The sequence below is a fragment of the Podarcis gaigeae genome (genome assembly GCF_964106915.1).
Source record: "Podarcis gaigeae genome assembly, chromosome: 17".
NCBI classification, from domain to species: Eukaryota; Metazoa; Chordata; class Lepidosauria; order Squamata; family Lacertidae; genus Podarcis; species Podarcis gaigeae.
The window spans coordinates 31,546,623-31,573,636 of record NC_139694.1 but is presented as its reverse complement, the minus strand read 5'-3'; the positions used below and the strand labels follow the sequence as shown (position 1 = coordinate 31,573,636).

Here is a 27,014-nt window from a genome sequence, read left to right as displayed (position 1 = left end):
ATTTTGCTTATTTGCACGTCACCATCAACTGTGGAAATTGTGCTTTAGGACAGATCCTGTCCCCCGACTCAGCTACACAGCTGCAAATAAATTGTTTTAAATGTGCTGTAAAGGGCTATATACAAATGTATATAGATGTATATGTATAGACAAATACATATATAAATAGATAAATATATATAAATATATAAATATATACATATATAAATAAATATATAAATATATAAATACATATATATAGACAAATGTATATATAGACACTAGATGGCGATGGTAAGCTATACAAAATTCAATGTATTTTTCAAAATGTTTTTTTGTAAAAGCATTTTCACAGCGTTTTTTATATGCGTGTAGATTTCACTTCCATGACATCTAATATAAAGGATAAGTCATTATTTTGTGAATGCAAAGTACACTTTTTCCCCACGTTTTGACCATCCGCACAATGGAATGGTAGCGATGTGTATTCTACCACATCACGGTGTGTGTGTGTGTGTGTGTGTTTACTTTTTAATTGGGTTAAGAAAGAAACACTGGACTTCCCTATTAGAGAATTAAGGGTTTTGTGGAGGTTGGGTGGTTTCATATTTACTTCAGCCAAGTGCTGGAATGGCGGAAAACGACTGTTGCGCCAAACAGGATCGAGGCCCCAAGACACGTCATACGCACAAGAATACCATATGCCTTCTCCCACACGGACGTAAACAAAAACAGCCAGACTCGTACATTCACAGATATTTAATTGTCCATAAGGACATACCATTTTTTAAAAAAAACGCCCACATCTTCCGTACCGCATTTCTTCATTAGGCTGACTATGGCTTTGCACTCCCGAGTTGTAGAACGTGGTCTCTTATCAGCTGAAAACTGCATCGCAAAGGCAGCATTAAGGGGAAACGATGGAAACCGAAAAGGATGTGCAAATAACCAACACACGCACTCAGCATTCTGGGGATTGTGAAATGGAGTTCAGATTTCTCGCTCGATTATGGCCTGGCACCCTAAGGGTCTAAAAATCTATTGCAGGGGACATATACTGCTGGCACGTATCTTCTGGCATTATTTGGTCAAAGGAGCACATGAGCTGCTCTCACACCCCTCTGCAGTTCTGTGGCAGCTGCTGGCAAGGGAGGTGCCAACTGTACTGGCATCTCAGCAAGTGGGGAGGCGGGCACAGGCTGGGGCTGCCTCAGTCACATGTAGTTAGGCCCTCTGAGACACACCTTGACCCATGGCATGCTTGCCCCACTTGAATGATGAAAGGTTTAACCAGGCCTATGGGGAGAGTGTCTTGGCCCAGCCCAATATGGCGGACTAAGATGAAGCGAGTGGCGGCCATTCTCCACTGGAGAACTTCCTCCTGTTATGAAAGGGAGGAGTTAGCCAACTAGCCGGTGCCGCAAAGGACGGCCAGAAGCTTCCGGTGCCGCAAAGGACGGCCAGATGCTTCCGAAAAAGGTGTGCTCAGGTAGAGTCAGACTCACACTTCCTGTCACACAGGGGCACATCCCATGTTGAGGGGGCGGAATCATTGGAAAAGGACTTGAATATAATACTGCCAATATCGCCGTGCCATCACAGAAGGCCTAAGGTGCAGCCACACTTGAAACACTATGTAAAAAGTCCTGGTTGCTGTGCTTCAGAAAAGATATTGTAGAGCTGGGGGAAAGTTCAGGAAAAGGGCAACCAGAATGAGCAAAGCCTCCACGAGGCTGCAACTTGGGAGGGGGGGGTATATAAGATTGTGCATGGAGAAAATGGACAGGGAGGGGTTTTTCTCCCTCTCCTGTAAGACAGTCGTACCTTGGAAGTCAAACGGAATCTGTTCCAGAAGTCCGTTCGCCTTCCAAAACTATCGGAAATCGAAGCGCGGTTTCTGATTGGCTGCAGGAAGCACAAGCAGCCAATCAGAAGCCGCACTGGACGTTCGGGTTCCAAAGAGTGTTCGCCAACTGGAACAATTACTTCTGGGTTTGTGGCGTTCGGGAGCCAAAACGTTCAACTTGCAAGGCGTTTGAGATCCAAGGTACGACTGCACTAGGAGCTGGGGCTACCCAATGAAGCTGACCATTGAAAGATTCAGGACAGACCAAAGTAAGTCTAGTGAACAGCTAATCGTGTGGAGCTTGTTGCCATAGGAGGTAGCGATGCCCGCCCACCCTGGTGGCTTTCAAAGGATATTAGACAAATTAATGCAACATGAGGCTATCAATGGCTTCTATATCCATGATGGCTACATTCTGGCTCCACCGCCAGAGGCAACAGGCCAGTCGCTGGGAATCACAGCCAGGGAGAGAGATGTTGTAACTCAGGTCCTCGTTCGCCACTGTGAGGGCAGGATGCTGACCTAAATGGGATAGTGGGCTGATCCTGCAAGGGCATGTTCTGATGCAAATGGGGGAAGGGTTATTTGTTTTTCTGGCAAGGTGGCACAATTCTCCTTTTCTCCCATCCCACTTAGCAGTAGGCTATTTCTGCATTTTAGCAGAAATTTAGCAGTCAGGGGGCGCTAATGATGCCGTAGAAAGGTCTTGGCACCAGAGGGGGAATCTCAGCTGCACAGCAATGCAGAACGAGAGGGAGGATCACACTGATGCCCCTGTCACAGACGGGGCTGCGAGAATTTTCAGAGAAGGAACTGGGATCCCAGCCCTTGCACTTTTAGTGTCTTCCAGGGCAGAAGAACAGACTGGGTTTGGGGTTTCTTGCCTTGCCCCTCCCCCCAAGACTTGGGCATTTAATAGAGTTTAGCCTTTCACTTTCAGGTAGGGTTGCCATAAATCCAGAATTTCCGGGAATACTGTAGCCGCAAAGCAATGTCTGGGTGGAAATCGGCTAAATGTCTTGGAAAATCTGGATGAACGGCAGCTGATGTCGGCAGTGTCGTTTTTGCTCAGAAATAGCTCAGAAGCATCCAATTTTGCAAAGGAAAAACCTCAATAACTTTTCTGCCTGGATTTTCACTTTTTGAAATATGGCAACCCTACTTTCAGGCAGGAAGAAAGTGAAAATGAACTGCTCACCCAGTTCCACAGTCAAAACAAAAGCTGCACCATTTTAAAAACCGTAAATTAGAATTAGGGGAACACGGTTAGGCCTGGCCTCAGCAGGCAGACCCCTTGAACCAACTGGTCAGCCTCCTCACCCAGCAGCATAGCGTGGTTTGCTGGTGCCTGAAGCAGGCTGGGGTGCACCAGGGGGCTGAGGCATGGAGGGTGAATGGAGCCTGCTGCGCCAGCCTAGCCCTTGCCACCAACACTGCCAGAGTGCCCCCTGCCTGCCCTCCTGCACAGTGGGGAGCCTGGCCAGCCAACACGGCCCTGGGGCCATCTTGGGACCTCCAGGGGGCTATGACAAGCCAAATGTGCATCACCCTCTTAAAAAATGTACCCAGGGCCATCGCCCTGGCAGCCCCCCCTTCCATACTATGCCCCTGCTCTCCCCTGCATTGATGCCTGCCTTTGCCCCCCACCCCAAACATATTTTCAGTGCTCCAATCAGCACCAGGTGGCTTGGAGTTCTTGTTTTAATTTCCCAGAAAGCTCCAGTTTGATGCTCCTTCAGGGGCATTGTGGGAAATTGAAATGGAAGTTCTTGGCTGGCCAGACCACTGCCTCTGACAGATAAGCCCACCCAGAGAGGGCCTGGAGGACACTTTGCCAAGGGCATCCTGTTGGTTTGTAAGCCCCCTCCATAGAGGCTGGCTCCTCTCACTGTCCTCGGAGCTTGCTTACCGGTAACCTCCTCTGGCTGATATCCAGACAAAACCAGATATGGCTTTGATGTCCCTAAAAGCCACATCATCCGTGGAGAACTCATTTATTGTAGACACGGGAGCGACCCAACACATGACATCACGTCGGGAACTGTTTTCAACGTTTGAGAAGCAATGCTTCACTGTGAAACTGGTCAATGGTCAGGAAATGGAAGCGACCGGGATCGGAACTGTGTATCTAGAAAGCCTGAACTTGACTATAAACAATGGTAGCAGAGCCCGATGGTTGCTACAATAAGACTTGCTGGAAGAACTGAACTGAAAGGACGTGTTTTTCTCTAGTGTTGTAATGTCAGAAATAAACATCATGTAAATAGATTTCTCACTTATTTTTCTTATTTTTCTTTCCCCTGCAGAAGCAGGAGAGAGGGGTTGTGCATTTTACCCACGCTTGGGACAAATGTCGCCTATCAAAATCTCCCTGGTCTGTCTGGATATCAGCCAGAGGAGATTACCGGTAAGCAAGCTCCGAGGACAGGGAGAGGGGCCAGCCTCCATGGAGGGGGCTTGCAAACCAACACATCCCTCAAACCTGAGCTCAGGCACAAACTCGCAGAGGAGTTTGCCTTTGGCAAGCGACAGCTTCACAAACTTGGCTCCCATCTATAATAAAGGGAGGGTAATAATACTGACCCACTTTCGAGGGTTTGTTGGAAGTGCTCTGGGTGATGAGGAGAAACGTGCTACTTAAATACTACCGGTTCAACATTATCAAGCAAAGAAAACAAAATCTTGGTCAGCTCCTCTCTTCCTCGAAACCGCCGACACGCAGGAACAAGAAACGCTTCCTTCCTGTCCCCGCACAATAAATTTCATGGTGGGAATTTAGGAGTTTGAAAGTGCTCTACAAACTGCACTCTGGTAGCCAGAGTCACAGCGAAAGCACCTCCCTTTGGGAAAAGACATATGAAAACAACGAAAGACGGACCACTTGGTTTGAAGTACCGTGATCCGAAAGAATACTGATAAGAAGGCAGGATCAACCACCTGAGCTTGGCTTGGTCACAGCCTGGATGTCCGAAGGGCCCGGCAGGCGCACTCGGCCCTTCCTTAGGCCTCGCAATGTTCTGCCCCGAGAGAACGGCTCACAGGCAGACATTGATTTGCTTGGAAAGCTCTCGCTCGAGGTCCAAGATGAGGGCGTCAAAGTCCTTCAGGTTGAGCCTCGCGCTGAAGGGAGCCTCGGAGTCTTCCACCAAGGCGAAGTCCCCTGCGAAGACGGCTCGGTTGTGGTGCGGCAGAGTCACCTCTCTGTTGTCCTCTTCGTTGTCGCTCTCGCTGCCAGCCACCTCGTCGTAGTCTGTGTCGCCGCCCGGCCTGGGCCCCGCCGAAAACTGCTGCTCACACACACTCCAGTCCCCAGCATAGCGGTTGCTGGGAGGGCTTTCCAGGCCTCGAGGGCGGCTCCGAGCCACGACGGTGGTCTGCAGCAGCGGCAGGTCCAAGGGAGGGCAGCAGTGGCGCTGGGGTGGCTTGATGGGCAGGGGGCATTCGCCCTCCTCTTCGGTTACCCTGCGTGGGGCTGAAGGGAAAGGGAAAGCAAGTTATGAAAACCAAATGCATCTGGTTCACTAAGGCCTGAGGCACAGACCCTCCAAGTGTCCCTGTTTTCCAGGGACAGTCTTGGATTTATAGAAGCCATTCCAGTTTCTTTTATTTTTGGAGAGCCAGTGTGGTGTAGTGGTTAAGAGCAGTGGACTCGTAATCTGGTGAACCGGGTTTGCTTCCCTGCTCCTCCATGTGCAGCTGCTGGGTGACCTTGGGCTAGTCACACTTCTCTGAAGTCTCTCAGCCTCACTCACCTCACAGAGTGTTTGTTGTGGGGCAAGAAGGGAAAGGAGATTGTTAGCCGCTTTGAGACTCCTTAGGGTAGTGATAAAGTGGGATATCAAATCCAAACTCCTCTTCCTCTTATTATTATTATTATTAATCATTTCTCTTTGATTTCACAAATATAAATTTATAACCATATAAAATACACATCCATATAAAGGGATTACCCTGAATCTCAAGACTCCCCCCCATCCCCTCCATAGATCCTATTGTCAACATTTTCAACTGCATATTATTTTGTAATCTATATTTTGTATCTATCCATATTGTCCAAAGTACAGTGGTACCTCGGGTTAAGTACTTAATTTGTTCTGGAGGTCCATTCTTAACCTGAAACTGTTCTTAACCTGAAGCACCACTTTAGCTAATGAGGCCTCCTCCTGCTGCTGCTGCGCCGCCAGAGCATAATTTCTGTTCTCATCCTGAAGCAAAGTTCTTAACCTGAGGTACTATTTCTGGGTTAGCGGAGTCTGTAACCTGAAGCGTATATAACCCAAGGTACCACTGTATTTGTTACATTATAAGTGAGATTAAAATCCTGCTAATGTTTCAGAGTGGCTGGGGCAACCAGTCAGATGGGCGACATATATACAATAACATTACAGTCGTACCTTGGAAGTCGAACGGAATCTGTTTGGGAAGTCTGTTTGACTTCCAAAACGTTCGGAAGCTCCTGCAGCCAATTGGAAGCCACGGAAGCCGTGCCGGACGTTCGACTTCCGAAATTTGTTCGAAAACTGGAACACTCACTTCTGGGTTTCGATTGTTCGGGAGCCGATTTCTTCAGGAGCCAAGGCGTTTGAGATCCAAGGTATGACTGTATTGTTATTATTAAATTATTATTACTGCAGGGTGAGCGCTGGCAGGTGCCGGGCCCTCCATGTCACTGAAACCCAGAGCACCGCCTGCCTCCAGCCAGCCAGCCCCTTCCTGGGCACCAGCCCTCTCTTGCCCACTGGCCTCCCCACTTGGCACTCACCTGGCCAGGCCTGCAGCAGGTAATGCAACACTTCGATGTGGTGCTTGAAGTCCATGGTGCTGGCAATGGTGCGGTGGTGGTAGCCGGGGCCACAGGGGCCCGGCCCCGCTGCTCCCTGGCTCAGCAACACAGGACCAAAACACACAGCCAGGTTCTGGGCGTTCATGCGGTTGAAGGCATGGAAAGCAGCTACCTGGCTGAGGTGATCCAACAGCATTGTCAGGGTGGCCTAGAAAATGGAAGAAGGGAAAATTGCCAAAATGTATAGAAAAAGTTCTAATAAGTGCTGGAAGTGCAAAGAGAAAGTTTTACCATATGTGGTGGAACTGCAAAGTAATCAAGAACTAGTGGGAAATGGTTTGCAACAAAATGAAAAAGATGTTTAAAATAACGTTTGTTTAAAAAAAACCCAGAAGTTTTTTGTTAGGCATTACAGGACAGGCCTTGCCAAAAGAGCGGAATAAGCTATTCATGTATGCCAGAACAGTGGCTAGGATTTCACTAGCCCAAAAATGAAAGGATGATAGGAAAGAAGAATGGCAAGCAAAACTTATGGACTACGCTGAAATGGCGAAGCTTACGGGAAAACTCAGAGACAAGGACAATAAAGACTTTAAAAAAGAATGGGAACCATTTATGACTCACTAGCAGGTTTTGAGTAAACATTTACAATTAAGGAAAAAAGTGTATAAGGAGCAATAGTTGGGAAAACAACAAATCGTAAGATGCAATTGGGAAAGATATGGTATAAAAATGATAAGACTATAAGAACAGTTAGTAGAAAGATTTTAAAATCAGGGTAAACAAAATTAGCAGAAGTAGCAAATATTTAAAGAACCAGAAGAGGAGGTTGGGGGAAGTCAAGGGGGGGGTGAGATTTGGTTTTATGAATTTCTCATTGTATGATTGTTGTTTTAAGGGTTGTTTTTAAAAGTCTGGAACAGATTAATCTGTTTTGCATGACTTTCTATGGGAAAGCACGCCTTGGTTTTGGAACACTTTGGTTTTGGAATGGACTTCCGGAAGGGATTAAGTTTGTGAAACAAGGTACCACTATATATAGAAAGACCTCCAATATTTGATGTTCGTCAAAATGGCACTAGCTGCTGCAGGAAGATAACTGTTTTGAATGGAATGGTTCGTGCACTTATTAAACGAACAACAAGGACCCAGTCCTGGCACTCCGACCCTTGGAGCCTGGTACCCATTTGCCCATCATGCACAAATCTTTTGAGTTCATGCTACTTGCTTAGCCAGAATGCCAGTGGCTTCCTATTGCAATTCCAACTCACCTCCTTCCCAAAAGAAAGGGATGTGGCACTGTCAGGACACTTGACACAAAAACGGAGAGTCCTTAATAGACCACTTTTATTTGACTAGGTATACATTTTTCTACAATGTTAACTCATCTGCATAGCCCACTAAACCCCCTGCTCCACAATAAATATGTGGCAAGGCTTTAGTGAGAACTAATTTGGCTCACCTTTTCCTTCTTATATGTGACAAGCCTATGCAGCACTGCACTCTCAGTGGTCTCCGTGTTTTCCCCTCCCCTCTGTATTCTCATTTTGTTTTTCTATTTGCATTTTTTTACATTCATTACTCTTACTACATTTTGCATGTACTTATGTCAATAACTATTCTGTATAAAAAATGATGATGACAATAATAATGATGATGATGCTTCTTTTCAAAACAACAACAGTGACAACAACCTGGGGGGAATTTGATGGGCCTGGTTCCGATGGGAAGGAAAGTCCGTTTCTTCCAATGGAGAGTCCAAAACTCCTTCAAGGGCCACATTGTGGTCAGCCTGTTGAGGATACTACACTACTGGGTATAATGGGATGCAGGTGGCGCTGTGGTCTAAACCACTGAGCCTCTTGGGCTTGCCGATCGGAAGGTCGGCGGTTCGAATCCCCGCAACAGGGTGAGCTCCCGTTGCTCGGTCCCTGCTCCTGCCAACCTAGCAGTTTGAAAGCATGCCAGTGCAAGTTGATAAATAGGTACCACTGTGGTGGGAAGGTAAACAGCGTTTCTATGCACTCTGGTTTCTGTCACAGTGTCCCGTTGCGCCAGAAGCGGTTTAGTCCTGCTGGCCACATGACCCAGAAAGCTGTCTGTGGACAAACACCAGCTCCCTCGGCCTGAAAGCGAGATGAGCGCCACAACCCCACAGTTGAGCTGCCATTCTGGGGGGTCCTCACCTTCTCGGCCTCTGGCAAGCAATCCAGGAGAGCTGTCGTGGTCGCCTCTTTCACCTCCTGCCCAGCCGCCCGATTGGACATGGCTTCCAGGACCACTTGGTACAGTGGGTCAGTGATGAGAGGTGTGGGGAGCTCACGCAAGTAATCTTTCAGGATTCCTGGAGGGGGGGACAAGTGGGGAGGAGGAAAGGAGAAAATACCTCAGTCCATTTAGCCATCACCACGGGTCCCCTCCCATACTCAGTCCTTACTAGAGAGGGCTCCTGTCATCATGGTACTGACTTGTTCTTGCCACACCTTAAACTGCCCTATCCCATCATAAGGGACATTTTCAGGCAAAAGCTTCCTTCACAGAGGGAGGACTGTGAGGGTGACGGATGCAAAGACACAGGGCCAGGCACAGGGCCAGGTGGGGGGAGGCAGGAGGGCTGGAAAGGGGCCAGGCCAGACCCCTTTATTGCTACAGACCTACACAGCTGCTCCTCCAGACGGAAACAGATGGACGATATGGTTTTGATTTATTTTTATTAAAACTATTTTTATATATGCATTTCACTGAGTTTCTTTTTTAAAAAAGTTTTTTTATTCAAAATTAAAACAAGACACATTATCCAAAAACATATCATCCTTGTTTTCCCCCCATTTTTCCTCCCTCCCCCCACCCTCCCACACAAACACCCGCCACCCACCCCCTGACTTCCCTCAGTTCCAGTCTTGGTTTCTCTGAGACTGCTGTTTTCTGCATGTTACAAAGTTGCATAGATCCTCAAACTATTTAGCTGATTATTATCAATAAAAAGTTTGTGAATGTTTATTCAAAACCTGCCGAGGAGTCCAGTTCACTTTGTTGTGTCTTCAGATACTTTGTAAAGGGTTCCCATTCATCTTTAAAGTTCCTGGCCCTCTGCTTATAATCTCTCAATCTCTCCCTCTCCCCCTGTGCTGGGGAGATTTTTGCCCCACCTCTCACCTCACCATCTCTGGAGCTCCAGAAAGCGGAAGGAGAACCAGCGGGTGGAAATGGCAAGGTAGCAAAACCGTCGGAGAAACATAGAAACCGTCCAAAACGGGCAGGGTTGCTTGACACAGGGGGGCAGACGGCCGCAGGAGGTGGATGGGCTCCCCTTTGCTCGAGGCATTTAAGTAACGCCTGGGATGACGTAGTTGCATCCTGCACTTCGGGGCTGGGCTGGATGACCTCCGAGTTCCTTTCCAATGGCTATGATTTGGAGCTTGCCTCCCCCTTCCCCTTCCCAGGATCCGAACAATTGGCAGATTCTGCCTTCTCAGAAAAGCCCCGCCATACTCCAGGCTTGCCAACAGGCCACTTCTCCAACATCACATGCGCAAAGCCTTCGGCACTTGAGGTTCTGTCAGAAGTATTAAGGTCTGCAGAGGACTGCGATGCCCTGGAGGACTCCCTCATTGTCCCTTCAAAAACACCTGCCCCTCAGAAGTCAAAATGCATGCAAATAGGGAGCAAGGCAATTCCTAAAGGACCACTATTGACTTTGGAAGCAGTATAAAACCAGGAGTGCCTGTCAGTATCTCCAGCCAGGAGCAGACAGGAAGCACAGCTGCATAGATGTGTCTCTACCTGTCCCCAAAGACTCCGTGGAGCAACCAGAGTTTGGTTTCTGCAGGGCCCACAGGGAAGAATACAAAGCTGGGGGTCAAGGACACTGACCTGTGACGACATTGATGTCTGGATAGAGGTCCTCAGAGAGAACCACAGCAGTGCTGTCCCGCTCAAAAGCATCGCGCAACTCCTTTTTCACCGCCGCCGAGCCGCACAAGCGATACAGGCCCACAACCTACAAGCAGGACACAGCCGGTCACTTGGGCAAAAGGGCCCCTGTTCCATAGGCCGGGTGACCTGGCTGCAGGAAAACCTGGGAGAGAGGGAGGAGGTCTGGCCCAAAACCTGAGGCCCATTGGCTTAAGGCATTTCCCTGGCAGGTTCAGTAGTGCATTAGGGCATGCTGAGTTTTTCATCCTTCAAATTCCAAATGTGAGGGGTGCTAACAAGTTGTAACGTGACTTGGGAATCCAAAAGATATTTTGGTTAAATCAATTTAGTTTCATTTGGTCAACAAAATGTGTATCGAAGTACAGTCGTACCTTGGATTTCGAACAGCTTAGTTCCCAAATGTTTTGGCTCCTGAACGCTGCAAACCCGGAAGTGACTGTTCTGGTTTGTGAATTATTTTTGAAAGCCGAACATCAGACAGGGCTTCCGCAGCTTCCGAATGGCTGCAGGAACCTCCTGCAGCCAGTCAAAAGCCATGCTTTGGTTTCTGAATGTTTTGGAAGTTGAACGGACTTCTGAAATAGATTCCGTTTGACTTCCAAGGTATGACTGTGTTACAAAAGAGGGAGAAAAAAACCCTCCCTGTCCATTTTCTCCATGGACAATCTTATACACCCCCACTCCCAAGGTACAACTGTACACAGAAATCATTAAAATTGCCCAATACTTGGAGATATTTTATATTAGTATTAGTATTATTTATAAATCATACTGTATTTTACATTACCTGGCACTTTCAGAAGGTAAAATCAAAATCCTTCGGTTTTCCAAGAGCAATTTATCTGCTTCTTAATCAAATGTAGACCTACCAAGCTAAATGTTGTCCAATCACAAAAATAATAGCAGATTTGATTTCCTTACACCCAAAAATGTATTTTTAAGACTCCTCACTGACAAAAAAATTGCAAAGATTAGGTTTCACCCCCTTAATAGCCATGCCATGGCTTCTGGGAAGAGCCTAGGTTCAAGTGGAGATGGGTGGATGGAGAGAAAGAGAGATAGAGAGATAGAGAGAGTGCATTTACCTTTAATCCCCGCTTCTCAATCTGGGCAACACACTTCTGGATCAGCAATGGCACTTTGATGGCAGCCCCTTCCCTCTCCACCAGCTGGCTCAGCTTCACTCCAAAGACTTGGGGCTCCTGTTGGTTGCTGGCTGGATCCCACTGGTCTACCAAGGTGAGTTTGATGTAGAGGAGGCCCTGTGGCTCCAGCTGCATGGCAAGCTGTTGGCTCCTGCAACCTGGAAGGAGGGGGCAGCCGAGAGAGATGCTGTGAGGATGGCCTGGTCCCTCAACTCCACCCCACGCCCTTCCCCTTGGCAAAGCCACACTATCAGGTCAGCTCCAGTGACATCTGTCTTTGTCAAGTGACAACCATGGAAGAGGCCTGTCTGGGCACTTCAGCACCTTGGACAGAAAACCGGGTCTGTGCTCACATCTGAATCTGTCTTCGCACCCTCCTCCTGCCACATAATCTTCCACCACTCCCCACCTGGTCATGTTTGGCCCAAACGTGGAGCTTCTGTGACCCAAGCTATTCATTCCCTCCGGCCAGCAAGGGGATCTCAGCCCACATACAGGGGCAACACATTACCTGGTCTGGCTTCACCAGTTCAAATCCACTCTTCCCCAAGCCCCAGAGCCAAGATGTCAGGCTTCGGGGAATCCTATCCCTCCCACGGTGGCAGCAAAGAAGCAGATAAACAAGAAGAGTTCTTACCAAGTACATTATTCAATATTCACAGAGAGAGGCGAAGGAATGCAGTCTCTCTTAGATAATGTGTTGCTCTGAGTAAGTCCCACCCCCTCAGTCTCCCTTATCCTATGTCATCCCTGCTCTGGCTGATCTGTGTTTTCTGCCTCTGAGCCTTCTGTTCTACCACTCTCAATGCGCGCCAGGTCCTGGGAGAAGGGGGGGTCAGGAAGGCTTTCCAAAGACACTGAGTCTGTCAGCTGTCTCTCCCCTGGTGCTTCTTCTTCTTCCTGCTGTTCCTCTCCCAATATTTCCCAGCTTCTCCCCTCTGCAGCCTTTGAACTATGCCCTTCTGCAAACCGCTGTTCTAAATCTATACTGTCCTCCTGTTTTCAGGAAGGTTCAGGAGAAAGGGATGCAGTCCCCACCATTCCTCTTCAATCTAGCCCTGAATTTTCTTTTTCTGTTTTGTTATTGTCTTATTGTCCTTTTTTTGGTGGGGGGGGGGTTATGCTGTCACTGTTGAAAATACAATGGATAGTTATTTGCAGGAATTATTTCACTGGCCTTTGTTGAGGATTCTGCTCTGCAGTATATCAATGCCCATGGAGGTGCAAGTAATAATACAGTGGTACCTCGGGTTAAGTACTTAATTCGTTCCAGGGGTCTTTCTTAACCTGAAACTGTTCTTAACCTGAAGCACCACCACCACTCAAACCTCTCTGCTTGCCCCCCTAGAAACAGACTTATCCACCTGCTGCTTAATAATAATAATAATTTAGGCCAGGTTTCCTCAGCCACTCTGGGCAGCTCCCAACAGAATATTAAAAACATGATAAAACATCAAACATTAAAGATTTCCCTAAACAGAAAGAACCATTGTGATGTAGTGGTTAAAATGCTAGACATGGAAGACCAGGGAGGGTTGGACCCCCCCTCAGTCGTGAAACTCACTGGGTGAACCTGGACCAGTTGCTGCCTCTCTGCCTGACCTACCTCACAGTTGTGGAAGTTAAATAAGGAGACGGAAGAACCACACAAGCCACTTTGAGCTCCTTGGAGAAAAAAGGCTGGTTTTTCAATGGTGAGGGGTGGGAGAAGATAATAAATCACCTTGGAAAACATGGGGCAGAAGGATGGAGCCATGGCAGCAGACTCGGTTCTTGCCCACCGCAGGGTCACACGAGAAGACCACGATTTTGAGGAGCTGGGCGTCCTCAAGCTCCAGCTGGAAGGAATGGTTGAGACTGAGGAAGGCTGCTTGGCAAGGCAGCAGGGCTGTGCGGGCCTTGTTGACCGAGTCCACCTGTAGGACACAGAAGACCTCCTTCGCTTCAGCCTTGGGGGGCCTGAAGTCCTGCACCCCCAGAAGGTGGATGCTGACCAGGCCGGACAGGTGCTGAAGGCAGCCGGGCTGCTCGGCGAAGCTGTACGGTCGGAAGGACCCCCCTTCGAGACCCAGGCAGGCCTCAGGCTTCGCCAGGAGGTCTGGGGAGTCGCCGTCACTCAGGTAGCCCCCTTTGCTGGCGGCCTTGGCCCGCGCCAGGGTCTGCCGGGAAGCCACGGTGCTGTCGAGGTGGTAGCGGCTGATGACGTTGCCCGACTCCTTGGGAGAGGGGCCTCCGTCCGGCTCTCTGGTCCGGGAGCTGCGCAGGCTCAGCTTCCGCCTCAATTCCGGAAGCTTCTTCATCTTCATCGAGAGGCTGCGCACGGGGCCCGGGGACTTGGCCTTGGAGTGGCCCTTCTTGGGGGCACTGGGGCTCTGGGCCGCGGACACGGCGCCCGCAGCCCTCTCCTCAGGCTCCACACTAGCGACTGCCGCTTTCCCTGCGGAGAGAAACTGTATAAGATAGGTCATACCAAGTGCCACTCACCCAGTGGGTATCATGCCCGAGGCGGGGGAAAGAGTGGCAGCTGGGCTCTGGGGTTCTGTTCCGACTGGGGCTGGTGGAAGCCGTAGACCAAGACCCCTGGAGGGCACAACGCGGGCAAAGTCTCCGTTACAACGGCACTGCAAAGAAGAATACGCCAAAGCCAAACAAAACGCACACTAGAGAACCCACAATTCAGCATTGCAAGACCATTTTCACGGGCAACGGTTATTATTGACAGGTGTATCAGCTGCTTCTCAATAAAGATTCAGTAAAGAAATGCACAAATACAGTGGTGCCTTGGTACTCAAACGCCTTGGTTCCCAAACGCCAAGAACCCAGAAGTGTTCCGGTTTTTGAATGTTTTTCGGAAGCTGAACGTCCAATGCGGCTGTCGGCTATTGTTTCCGGGGCACCTGCACCAACCAGAAGCTGCGCCTTGGTTTTCAAACCAAGTCCGTTTGACTTCCGAAATGGATTAAGTTTGGCACTTTTGTTTTTGCTATTTATTTTGCCTTTTTGCTTTTGAGGCTTTTTCAGTTAATTTGTTTTTGTGACTGTGTGGAACCCAGTTCAGCTACAGATGATAGATGATAGATAGATAGATGATAGCTAGATAGATAGATAGATAGATAGATAGATAGATAGATAGATGATAGATAGATGATAGATAGATAGAGATGATAGATAGATGATAGATAGATAGATAGATAGATAGATAGATAGATAGATGATAGATAGATAGATAGATAGATAGATAGAAGCCCCCCATCCAAACAATGACTATCATCAGTGCAGGTAAGGGAAAAATAATAATTTTAATTTTTATCACCTACAATACTGTCTTATTTCTTTTATAGTACAGTATATTGCTTATTGCTTTCATTTTATGGACCAATGGTCTCGTTAGATAGTAATATTCATGCTAAATTGCTGTTTTAGGGGTTGTTTTTAAAAGTCTGGAATGGATTAATCCATTTTGCGTGACTTTCTATGGAAAAGCGCACCTTGGTTTTGGAACGCTTTGGTTTTGGAACGGACTTCCGGAACGGATTAAGTTTGCGAACCAAGGTACCACTGTAATCCAAACCAGAGACTCCCAAAACTTTTTGAGCCACCGCCCCCTTGGTTCCATAAACTCATCCCCAGGGCCTTCTCTGCTACACCACAAGAAACATTATTCAGAAAAGAGGTCTGCATGCACAATCCACTATGGAATAAAGCAACACAATACAACAGCAACAACAAATTGCACATTTGTTCAAAATACGATCAAAACAAATTAATTCAGCAGAACTGAAGGAACCTGACCCAGTGGTACCAGCTTTTCGAAGTCTGATAGTCATTTACACCTCCAGTGCCCCCCAGCAATTCCCTTGCTTCTTAGTGCCCCCCAATTAACCCCCCCTCCCCGCAGGAGGCAGTGCCAGCCACTCAGTGAGCCACTGATCTAAATGGACAATAAAGCAGCCTATTAAAATCTGCTTTAGACTGAGTTGGCCTGTAGTGCAATGGGTGCTGTAAGATGCAAACGGGCAGCTGCCAGGCTGGGACTGTGGGGAAGACGAGGGCAGAAGGGCAGCTCCCTGGCAATGAGACATCAAGCCGAAAGGAAGGCTGGGAAAGGGCCAGAGGGGCTGAGCAGCAAAGCCTTCCTGGCAAGTGGTTCATCCAAGAGCAGTTCCACGTCAAAACCCTGATGTGAGATACGTGCAACGTCAGAGGAATAAAACTCACATGACGCCCCAAGGCAACCTGGCTTGCTGCCCTGGGACAGCTGTGCCAGAGGGGCAGTTAATTTGGCCCTGATATTATTATTCTTTTAATGTATTTTTATTAAAGATTTGTTTACAAAAGTATGTGCAATGTCTCCCTCCCTCCCTCTCTCTTTTTCTTCAAGTAACATTTTTTACAGATCAGTGTCATTTGTCGAGACATTAGAAAGAATTTTTTTTTTGCCTCCAGGTAAAGGTAAAGGGACCCCTTACCATTAGGTCCAGTCGTGACCGACTCTGGGGTTGCGGCGCTCATCTCGCTTTATTGGCCGAGGGAGCCGGCGTACAGCTTCCGGGTCATGTGGCCAGCATGACTAAGCCGCTTCTGGCGAACCAGAGCAGCGCACGGAAACACTGTTTACCTTCCCGCTGCAGCGATACCTATTTATCTACTTGCACTTTGATGTGCTTTCAAACTGCTAGGTTGGCAGGGACCGAGCAACGGGAGCTCACCCCATCACGGGGATTCAAATGGCGACCTTCTGATCGGCAAGTCCTAGGCTCTGTGGTTTAACCCACAGCACCACCCGCGTCCCCTTCCACAGGCTGCTAGACTAGAACTCCCATCATCCCTGACCATTGGCCAATGCTTGCAGGCTCCGACGGGGGTTGGAATCTGACAACATCTGGCCACAGCTCTCCCACCCCTATGGTAAAAACGTGGGGTCGTTTTAGAAAAATGATCTCTCACCAAAGGCCCGGGACTGGTGGCTGCTGCTCGGCTCCTCCACTTGCTTCGCTGGCCTTGCATGGCTCGGCGAAGTCCGCACACCATCGCCACCTGCCTGCTGCGAGTCAGCCAGGTGGAGACCTTCGCCTGCAGCCTTGGCCTCCCTTGGCTTCCCCTTCCTGGTCCTGTTCTCAGCACCACTGCCCCACCTCTTGTCAAGGTTGGGGAGCTGCAGGTCCTCATCCTCCGGGATGGGATTGTACCAGATATCCCCTTCGCTGCTGCAGAGCGTACTGGGCTCCTGCTCCGTACTGGAGCTGGCTGCAGGTTCTTCTGCCCCCTGGGTCTTCCCCGAGGAGAGCACCCAGTGGCGGCTGCTCCTCTCCAGGCTCTGCAGGTAGGCCCCCTGGCTGCTGCACTTGGCACCAATGCCAGAGGTGCGGGTCTCTGCTGGGCCGACCAATGGTTCAGCGGCATCCTTGGGCCCAGTTGCCGCTGAGCCAATGTGGGGATGGCTCTCTGGGGACAGCGTTTCGCCGAGGTCAGCGGGTGTCTGTGCAGCATTTGGAGAGCTCAGCTTCCTGTTGCGAGGGTCTTCCTGGCTGCTCCAAGCAAACTTGGCCCAGGTTTGCTTCCTCGACACGGTGACAGTGGCCCCTTTGGCGCGTCCATCACCCGGTGGGAGAAGCCCACACTCCGTGGGGGACTCCAAAGCTGATGGCGCCTCGGAAGGAGAATCTGCGGAGAACAGAAACCAGCATGTTGTGTTTGTGCCTGGTTGTAACGCCCGAGTTCAGAACACACTGAAGTTGTTGCAGTAAACATTAGGCAAGGCCTTGTTGAACAATAAGGCAGTTCGCAAGTGGAAGGGAACAGAGACTTGGCACAGGAAGCTCTTAGGGAAGCTTTAGGTGCCAGCTATCCTGTTTGGGATGGAGCAGAACAGCTGGCCTGTGGACCAGGTGCAACAGACGGGGTCTCCTCATCTCCCCTTTTCAGGCTACCCCCCATGCAGACTGTTTTGAAGCCTATCTGCCACATGGGGGCATTTCCAGGGCACTGAAGCAGATGTGGGGAGGGTCAACCTCTCCCCATGCACTGTGAAACCCTCCACGCACATAGACACATAGGAATGAGGCTTGAAAACAGCCTCACATTGGAGCTACCCAATAAGAAAGGGTTGTGCCAACTGAACTCTGGGTCTCTCTTCAAAGTCCACTATAGTGGTACCTTGGTTCTCAAGTGTCTTGCTACTCAAACGCCTTGGTTCCCAAACTTGGTTTTTGAACATTTTTCGGAAGCCGAACGTCAGATGCGGCTGTCAGCTATTGTTTCCAGGGTGCCTGCACCGAACAGAATCTGTGCCTTGGTTTTCAAACATTTCGGAAGTCAAATGGACTTCCAGAACAGATTAAGTTTGGCTCCTTTGCTTTTGCTATTTATTCTGCATTTTTGTTTTTGAGGGTTTTTCAGTTAATTTGTTTTTGTGACTGTGTGGAAACTAGTTCAGCTAGTGATGGATTGAGTGACTGCAGAAATGGGTAAAAGCCTCCATCCAAACAATGACTATCATTAGTGCAGGTAAGAATTTTTTAATTAAACATCTACAATACTGCCTTATTTATTTTATAGTACAGTACATTGATTATTGCTTTCATTTTATGGATCAATGGTCTCTTTAGATGGAAAAATTCATGTTAAATTGCTGTTTCGGGGGTAGTTTTTAAAAGTCTGGAATGGATTAATCCGTTTTGCATGACTTTCTATGGGAAAGCGTGCCTTGGTTTTGGAACACTTTGGTTTTGGAACGGACTTCCGGAACGGATTAAGTCTGAGAACCAAGGTACCACTGTACTCTGTTCCCTTCCAGCACTCAGCCTTTCTTCACAGACTGATACTATTAAGGGATTCAGGGCTGCTGAGGCGAACTGGCTAATATGCACGAATGTTCCTAGGGATGAGCTCACTGAGCCTTGAGGGCTTCTGTTTAAACTCTGGAGAAAACTTCTGAAACCATCCAGACAGCAAATGAGCCCCCAGCAGAAGAAAGCAGCAGGCACAAGCAGATTTCGGAGTATTGCATCCATGCTCTGGATCGAAGCAACCCGCAGAAGCCTTGGGTGAGGACCAAATTTGGGGGGGGGCAGAGGAAAGGTGAAGGGGGAAAGGGTCCTGGAGGGGTTCAAGCCCACTCCTACCCGGGCTTGGCCTGAAGACATGCAGCCAAGGCCTGCAATGCAGCTGAGGCCAGGAGGTCCCTCCCATCTCCCAGCTGCTCAGACCCGGTGCCAAGTTGGATTTCCTGTTGTTTACTGCACAGTCCCCTCCCCGGCCAAGACACAGAGCTCCCTTTGTAGGTCCACGAGTAACTCGGCACACGAAGAGCTCCATTGATCAGGGAGCAGCCCAAGAACGAACATACAAGCCACAGAGAAGGCAGCTGGGGAGCAAAGGGGGACGTGGAAGGAGCAGCAAATGATCACAGAACCCAAGACTCATAGAGTTAGAAGGCGCCCTGAGGCTCACCTCGTACAACCCCTGTAATCCAGGAATATGAAGTTGTCCCACACAGGGATCGAACCTGCAGCCTTGGTGTTATTAGCATCATTCTCTGACCAAATGAGCTACCCAGATGCTGCTTTGGGGCGCGTTGCTCCCAGGAGATGCATTAGAGAACCTTATTTCAATGAAACCTTATTTTCAATGAAACCTATATTCAATGAAACCTTATTTCATTTCCTATAACCTTATATCTGAATACTTCTTTTTCTTTTCCCCAGAGTTTTTACCTGCCACTGAAAGACACACTCAGATGCACAACTGGGAGTAAGAAGGACTACTATGCCACATAATCAACAACCCGAGGGAAAGATTCCAGGAAACCTACTTTTTAAATAAAATAATAAAATAATGATTATTATAGGGTGTTTGGTTTTTTTAAAATGTTATTATCCAGCCCCTCAGTTCCATTAGAATTTTCAGGGAGGTTTACAGTCATAAAATAAAACAATAAAAACATAAAACTACAGTACAAAGTTAGAAACAGCAATTAACTTAAAGGGGAAGGGAGAAATTGGCAACTATTACAAGAACTTCAGAAAGAGATTCCCAGTGCCTGGGTAAGATCTTTGCCTGGCACTGAAAGGGTAGCAGACCCAGGTCCAAGCAGAGCTCTGCAAGCAGACTGCCATCGCTGAAAATACGTTTCCCCAGAATGCCTTTGTATCTCAGCCCTGCAAGTCTGATTATTGTTCTCATTTTACAGGAGGAGAACTGAGGCTGAGAAAGTGTGGCTTCCCCCACAGGCTTTTCCAGAAAGAAACAAGGTGAACACAGATCTCCCAGGATTTTGAGCCCGTGGGACTGAATATTGCAGGGACACCAAATGAAGGTTGTTCTCATCTGTATGGTTTGCCTATAAATCCAATTAAAGGAAACGGCAGCTGACATCTCTGGGGCTTGAATAGCTTAATGGTACATTTCATACAGCCGTGGGCTTATGCTTCTGCCAGGCAGCTACAAAAACAGTTTGTGAAAAAATGCATTTGTGGTAACAAAACTACACCATGGCCTGGCTAGATTGGCATCATGTGGCGCTCTTGTGTCCATCAGGTGACCAGCAGTTGCATGCACCATCCGCTCCCTGTCTGCCACATGCTCACCTGGATTGGGGCTGCACAACTCTGTCCTTGGGGTAAAGACACAATACTTCAGGGACAAAGCACTTCTTGTATCCCCCAGGCTGCTTGGCCTTTGCCTGAGTTGCCGGCCTCCCCGTTTTCTGCCGCCCCAGCCCCTGCCCTCTAGTTGCCACCTTGGGCCAGCCCCTCCACTTTGCTGATGGAATGTGCTACACAAGGCCAGCAGGACCACTGGGTAGAGGGAGCCAAGCACCTCAGGCAGCAGTTGCTGAGGAGCAGCTCCGCCTCTTCTGCTGGAGGGCACACAAGCGGGTGTGCCAGGCGGCCAGTCCTGCACCCACTAAACCAGCCAGCAGCCCTCAGGGGTGTGCCAGGGGTACTGCTGCCGTCCTGTTGCCTGTGCTGAAGACGGAATCATCTCTCAGCCCAGTCACCTTCAGAAGCAAGGAGGGGACTATCTTTTTCCCCCATATAATTTTATTTTTATTTTGACAAAGTAATAATCATAATAAGAATATGAATGTGCACCCCACTCCCAAGACCATTCCATGGTAACTATCCAACCTCCCAAAATTTCAACTCCTCTTGGGATGGTTTGGCCCCTTTCCATTTTAACAGTACAAATTCTACAAACACCTTCCTCAAAATCATTTCTCCGGCATATTCCCCGTCTTACCTTAATAGCGCAGCTTAATTTATCATTAATAGCTATATCTCACACCTCTTTAAAACATTCTTCCATTTTATATTCACCTTGCCCCTTCCACTTCCTAGCTAGAAGAACTCCTACAGCTGTCAATAAAATTGTGAGCAAGTCCTTCATAACCTTCCTAAATTGATAATAATGCTATCTCGGGACTTTCAGTCAGATTTAACCCAGCAATTTCTATTACCTCCTTAAACACCCTTTGCAAAAAAAAGAAGAAGTACATTTTACAGCCCCACCACATGTGAACATAATTCCTGGTTTCCTGGACCCTCTCCTGGGGACCATCTTGCCCTTAGCCTCAGGCGGAAAATGCCTCAGGCGGCACTGCTGAGCCCAAACAGGCAAATGAGAAGTTGGCGGGCGAGTTTGTGACATGGGGGACCAAACTCTGACCAGGGCCTGTCAAGATGGGATCTGGAGGGATCCGTGACCTGTTTTTTTGGGTAGGTGGGGGAGATCCCGGCAGAAGTGTCCCTCCACCTGGAGAGGAAAGAGCCCCCCTCCAAGGAAAGACGGGATCCGCCGCCCATCCATCCATCCTTGGCAGCTCCTTCCCCTCGCTTCCTTTTGCCTATTTTAGCAGCAACGGCAGAGGAAATGCCGGAGATGCCTTCTGGCCCCAGCCTTCCAGCGGACCCCCCGCCTCTCGCCCGCGCAGGGTGGGGTGGGCTCCCTGGCGGGGGGCGCACCCACCCCACCCCACCCCCGTCTCCCCGGGGCGCCGTTACCTGGCTCTTTGCGCTGCGCCGCCTTTTTGCGCCCCAGGCGCTCCTTGCCCCGCAGGCGGGAGAAAGTTTTCCGCAGCAGAGGCTGGGCCATCACTCGACGGGGCGGCGGCGGCGGCGGCGTCCTCCCCCCTCTTCCTCCGGCCCCGTCGCCCCGCCTCGCCCGGACCCCGCGCCGCCCTCGGCGGGAGCGAATTCCTCGGATGCCTGCCGAGCCCTGAGCTGCTCCGGCGGCCGCGACTCGGGGGAGGCGGAGAGGAGAGAGGAGGGCCGCCCTCCCGCCCCGTCGGACTCAGCCCGGAGCCCGCCCAGCCTGGAGGGTCACGCAGGCCTTTTTTTCGGGCTTCTAGCCGCCCCGAGGAGCGGGCGAGGGGAAGCCACTTCCGCTGGCGTCCCGAGGGGCGCCCGGTTCCTTCCCAGGCTCCATGCGAGGCGGGAGGGTGGCCCGCCGTCCTGGGCCGGGGAGGAGGAGGAGAGGAGGGCGGTCGCAGGACTCAGGACCATCCCTCCGCCAGCCCCGCTGCAGCCCACCCACAGTTGCAGAGGCAGCAGCGCCCAGTGGGCGGATCCAAGCTGCCCTCGGAGAACGGCGGCGATCGCCGTCGCACCGCATGCCCGGAGCCCAAGCGGGACAGACGGCGCCGCCAGGGGCAAAGCGTGCCCAGTTGGCATCACCTCCGACCGTGCAGCTCGAAGGGGCTGCCGCGCCGGCGACCCATCCGTGGGCTCACCCCGGGCCCCCCGTCCGCTTGCTACTTGGGCCGACGCTTGTGGGTTTCTTCCCGAGGGGCTGGTGCGATGCGGCCGCCCGCAAGGGTAGATCTGCAGGCTAGATCCGGGTGGAGCAGGGAATCCGCAGAGAAAAGTGTGGGGAGGGGGCAATGCTGGGGGAGGGGGCAGACGGGGAAGCGGAGAAAACCCACCGTGGAGACTGGAGGAGACACACAGAAGCAATTGGGCGGAGAAGTAATTTGTATGGTTTTAATAGATCAACAGATAGAAATAAAACTATCAATGTTTACTTATTTTAATATTTTTAGTTCATATTTTAATCTGTAACTGGCTCTGAGTCCTGCCACCTAAAAAGGTGGCATATAATTAATTAGTTGTTGATATTATTATTATTAAAAATAAGAGGACTTGTTCAAACAGGCACAACACTTTCCTTAACTTTTGCAAGCAACCCCAGGTATCTCCAAGTGCGACTGTATAATTTCGAATCGGCCACAGAAAATCTGCAGGGCAAATCCACACTTGTCTCAGTTCATATATACTTAGTGGATCATTTTCATGCCAGCAACACCCCTCGCCAAACACCTGGGTGGTGTGGGGACTTACCTACCTCAAACATTACCCAAAGTGCAATGGATGAACACACCGGCATTGAAGGAGCCCACAATGTGGTGCCTTTCTCTGCCGGTTGTTCAGAGGCACAATTCTGGTGTAGGAAATTCATGTTATGGACTCCGCCTATGTACCCCAAAAATTTTTGCCTCCAGGTAAAGATAAAGGGACCCCTTACCATTAGGTCCAGTCGTGACTGACTCTGGGGTTGCGGTGCTCATCTTGCTTTATTGGCCAAGGGAGCCGGCACACAGCTTCCGGGTCATGTGGCCAGCATGACTAAGCCGCTTCTGGCGAACCAGAGCAGCACACGGAAACGCCGTTAACCTTCCCGCTGGAGTGGTACCTATTTATCTACTTGCACTTTGAAGTGTTTTCGAACTGCTAGGTTGGCAGGAGCAGGGACCGAGCAACGGGAGCTCACCCCCGTCGCGGGGATTCAAACTGCCGACCTTCTGATCGGCAAGTCCTAGGCTCTGTGGTTTAACCCACAGTGCCACCCGGGGCACACCCGTATCTCCATGCCATTGCACAAGCTTCAGTCATACCCCTGGTGTGGCAGAGTTAACTCTTTTCCATGGCAAAACCCTACAGCACACAAACTTCTTTCCTGGGATGCACATTATGGAAAGTCCATGCTTTCCACTGATGCTCCCCTAAAAAAGCTCGGCTGATATGAAAAGTGAACCCATTTCACAGAATTCAGATGGCATCGATACTAACTGGGATCCAGTCATAGGAAAGCGACCACCACCACTGTTCTGGTAAACGTGAACTGGGCCACATGGTTCCTTCTGTAATAAAAAGCAAGTAAACGAGCCTACACAAAGACCCACTGATATGCACTCTGGCCCACTTAGCTGCTCTGGGATGTGGCCAAACATTGCACACACCACAGCCATATTATCAGCACTCCACTCAGCAGTCATGAGAATTTTTGCAGGAATGATGCCCAGATTTGGCATGCAGCAACTGATGAGGCTGTGTTTGGGGGACATAATGAAAGTTTATAAAAAAAAAATTAGGCAGAGTGTGGAGAAAGGAGATACTGTAGAAAGTTGTTCTCCCTCTCAATTTTCAAGCACAGCGTCCTCCAAGGACTGCTGACAGGCAGGAGAGTTAAAATGATAGGCTTCTGGCTGGCATCTGTCTCAGGAGACAACGGAAGAGTGTGCCTTCAGGACTGAAGTCAGACCTTTGCAGAGTTACAGCGCCTGCTGTGGCTGTAGAGACCGATATGGGAGAGACATGTTTTGTTGCAGAAGAGGCAGTTGAAGGTATCTGGTTGTGCTGATGCAGATGCATTCTCTCTGCACTCCTCCCAGTGGCCATTCTTCCACTGCTCACTGCTGCAGATACACAACCAGGTGCTGTGATCATCTGCAAGGGATCCCCAGCTGGCAGGGTTAATGTTGCCAGCCTTCATGTCACATCTGCAGACATCTTTGTAATGCAGAGTTGGTCCGCCAACAGGTCTGGTCCCCGTAGAGCACATCCTTGGGGGTCCTGACATCTTCCATACTGTGGACATGACCCAAGCCAACGTTGACGCTTCTGAGGAGTGCAAACAAGGCGGGAATGTGGGCTTGGGCGAGCACATCTTTGAGACTCTGGCTTGCATGTGATGCCCAAAATCTTCCTGACGCAGTGCATGTGGCATCACTCCTGGCAGATAGATAATAAATTTATTTATACCCTGCCCATCTGGCTGGGTTTCCCCAGCCACTCTGGGCGGCTTCCAACAAAGTATTAAAATACAATAATGTATTAAACATTAAAAGCTTCCCTAAACAGGGCTGCCTTCAGAGGTCTTCTAAAAGTCTGGTAGTTGTTTTGCTCTTTGACATCTGGTGGGAGGGCATTCCACAGGGTGGGTGCCAATACGGAGAAGGCCCTCTGCCTGGTTCCCTGTAACTTGGCTTCTTGCAGTGAGGAAACCACCAGAAGGCCCTCGGCACTGGACCTCAGTGTCCGGGCAGAATGATGGGGGTGGAGACGCTCCTTCAGGTATACTGAACCAAGGCCGTTTAGGGTTTTTAAGGTCAGCACCAACACTTTGACTTTTGCTCGGAAATGTACTAGGAGCCAGTGTAGGTCTTTCAAGACCGGTGTTATGTGGTCTCGGTGGCCGCTCCCAATCACCAGTCTAGCTGCCGCATTCTGGATTAGTTGTAGTTTCCAGGTCACCTTCAAAGGTAGCCCCACATAGAGCGCATTGCAGTAGTCCAAGTGAGAGATAAGTTGTGCATGTCTCGCTAGAGGAAAGCAGCATGTTCAACATGCAAGCCTGCTAGACCTTCATTTTGGTACGCCTGTAATGAAATTCACAGCTACGAGATGGTGACTGTCACTAGTTTAAATTAAAGGGGAACTGGATAAATACATGTAGGAGAGATCTGATAAATGGCTACTTGTCATGATGCTTATATATTACCTCCAGTATCAAAGGCAACAAGCTACTCCCAGTTGCAGGACAAGTTATGTTCCTACAGGCTCTCTTGGAAGCATCAACTTAACGACTAAAGGAAACAGAATGCAGGGCTAGACAGACTGTTTGGGACCGATGGTTGGAATTGGATAAAGCCCACGTCACCTCCTGCCAGCCTTTCTGCACCCACTCCACAAGGTGAAGCTGACAGACTGCAAGAATTAAGCAGAAGAATTCCTTTCCGTGATTTGTAAACTATGTCCTATTAATACACATTAGCATATTTGCAGCTGCATCACACTGCTGGCTTCTGTTCGACTTTTCATCACCTACAATCTAGAGATCCTCTTCACATGTATGACTGCCAAGCTATGTCTCCCACGTCCTATAGCTATGCAGTTGTACATGCATACACAGAGAGCCAAATGCTAACAAGGCTAGGATTGTGCTACAATAAATATATTTGAACCTGTATAGACTAGCCACCGAGTGAACCTTAGCTCATGTTGCTTGTGGGCTAAGTTGCCTACCGCTGAAAAAACGTTTTGCTCTTTGCTGGGAAGACACTTGCGACTGACACATTTTACTTTTCATATGGGATAGATGTTTTTCAGAAAACACTATCTCCTGAACTCTCGGTGTGTTTTTTAATCACATAAACACCCCTGTGGCAAGCTTCCCTGCCCATTAGTAGGGCATGATCTTTCATGCATTTCCCTGAATTCGAGCCTCTGAGACAGTTTACATTTGCTTTTCACATTTCAACGGATTCTCCCTCTCTGGACATTAAAAGGTAAGTAGCTGTTTGTGAATGCTGTAATCTCACAATTATGAGAAACCAGCCAGAGGCCAGAAGGAAACATAAGTGCTTCCTACATTTCAACCAAATGCTCTCCACGGAGAACTAGCTGGTATAGCAGCAGCTGAGAATTGCCTCTTCATCCTCCTCAAAGACTGTATTTGCATGGAAACCAACCTCATAGCATTCAGAGGATTATAGACTCTCCTGGCACATTTCCATTACATTCTCTTGGCTTCAGTGTGTCTGGTTTGTGGCTGCCTCAGAGAGGTATTTTAATAGTACGTTTTGGCCTCTACCCAGCTGCTGCATGTGCATTAGCGCTGTAAAAAAATTCAACAATTGTACCAAACAGCTGTTCAGGGGGAAGGAAGCAGGGGGTGGGGGGAGAGAGGAGACAAATACACTAAGCCCCAGCAATCTGCCTCAGTAAATACTAGATCAGAAACCCCAGCATCATATTTTCATATTGATTCCGTTGATTTGGAAGAACACTAAGCAAGTTACAGGATTCAATTCCCCTGCAACTAAGTCATTGGCGGGAAGAATTTCAGGGTCGTTATAAGGTTGTTCTTGCTCTCTCCTTATCCCAGTAAGAGGACCTATTTGGAATTAAATTCTACTGAGTTTGACACGGTTTGCTTCTGAGTAAGCATACACAAGATCATTGCTGTAAGACAAACCCATAATAATAATAAAATAATAATAATAATAATAATAATAATAATAATAATAATTTATTATTTATACCCC

General features: G+C 49.1%; 1 protein-coding gene across 1 annotated transcript; it reads right to left on the bottom strand.

Moving 5' to 3' along the window:
• Window positions 1-723: 723 nt before the first annotated feature.
• Window positions 724-22,243, bottom strand: SYDE1 (synapse defective Rho GTPase homolog 1). Its single transcript, XM_083718691.1, has 9 exons — window positions 21,694-22,243; window positions 16,637-17,353; window positions 13,413-14,126; window positions 11,630-11,847; window positions 10,482-10,608; window positions 8,795-8,952; window positions 6,588-6,816; window positions 4,297-5,297; window positions 724-3,670 (listed from the first exon to the last, which is right to left on the bottom strand). Exons 1-8 carry the CDS (start codon window positions 21,782-21,784, stop codon window positions 4,861-4,863), a joined length of 2,691 nt encoding a protein of 896 aa, XP_083574817.1. The 5' UTR covers window positions 21,785-22,243; the 3' UTR covers window positions 724-3,670; window positions 4,297-4,860.
• Between the last annotated feature and the right edge of the window lie 4,771 nt (window positions 22,244-27,014).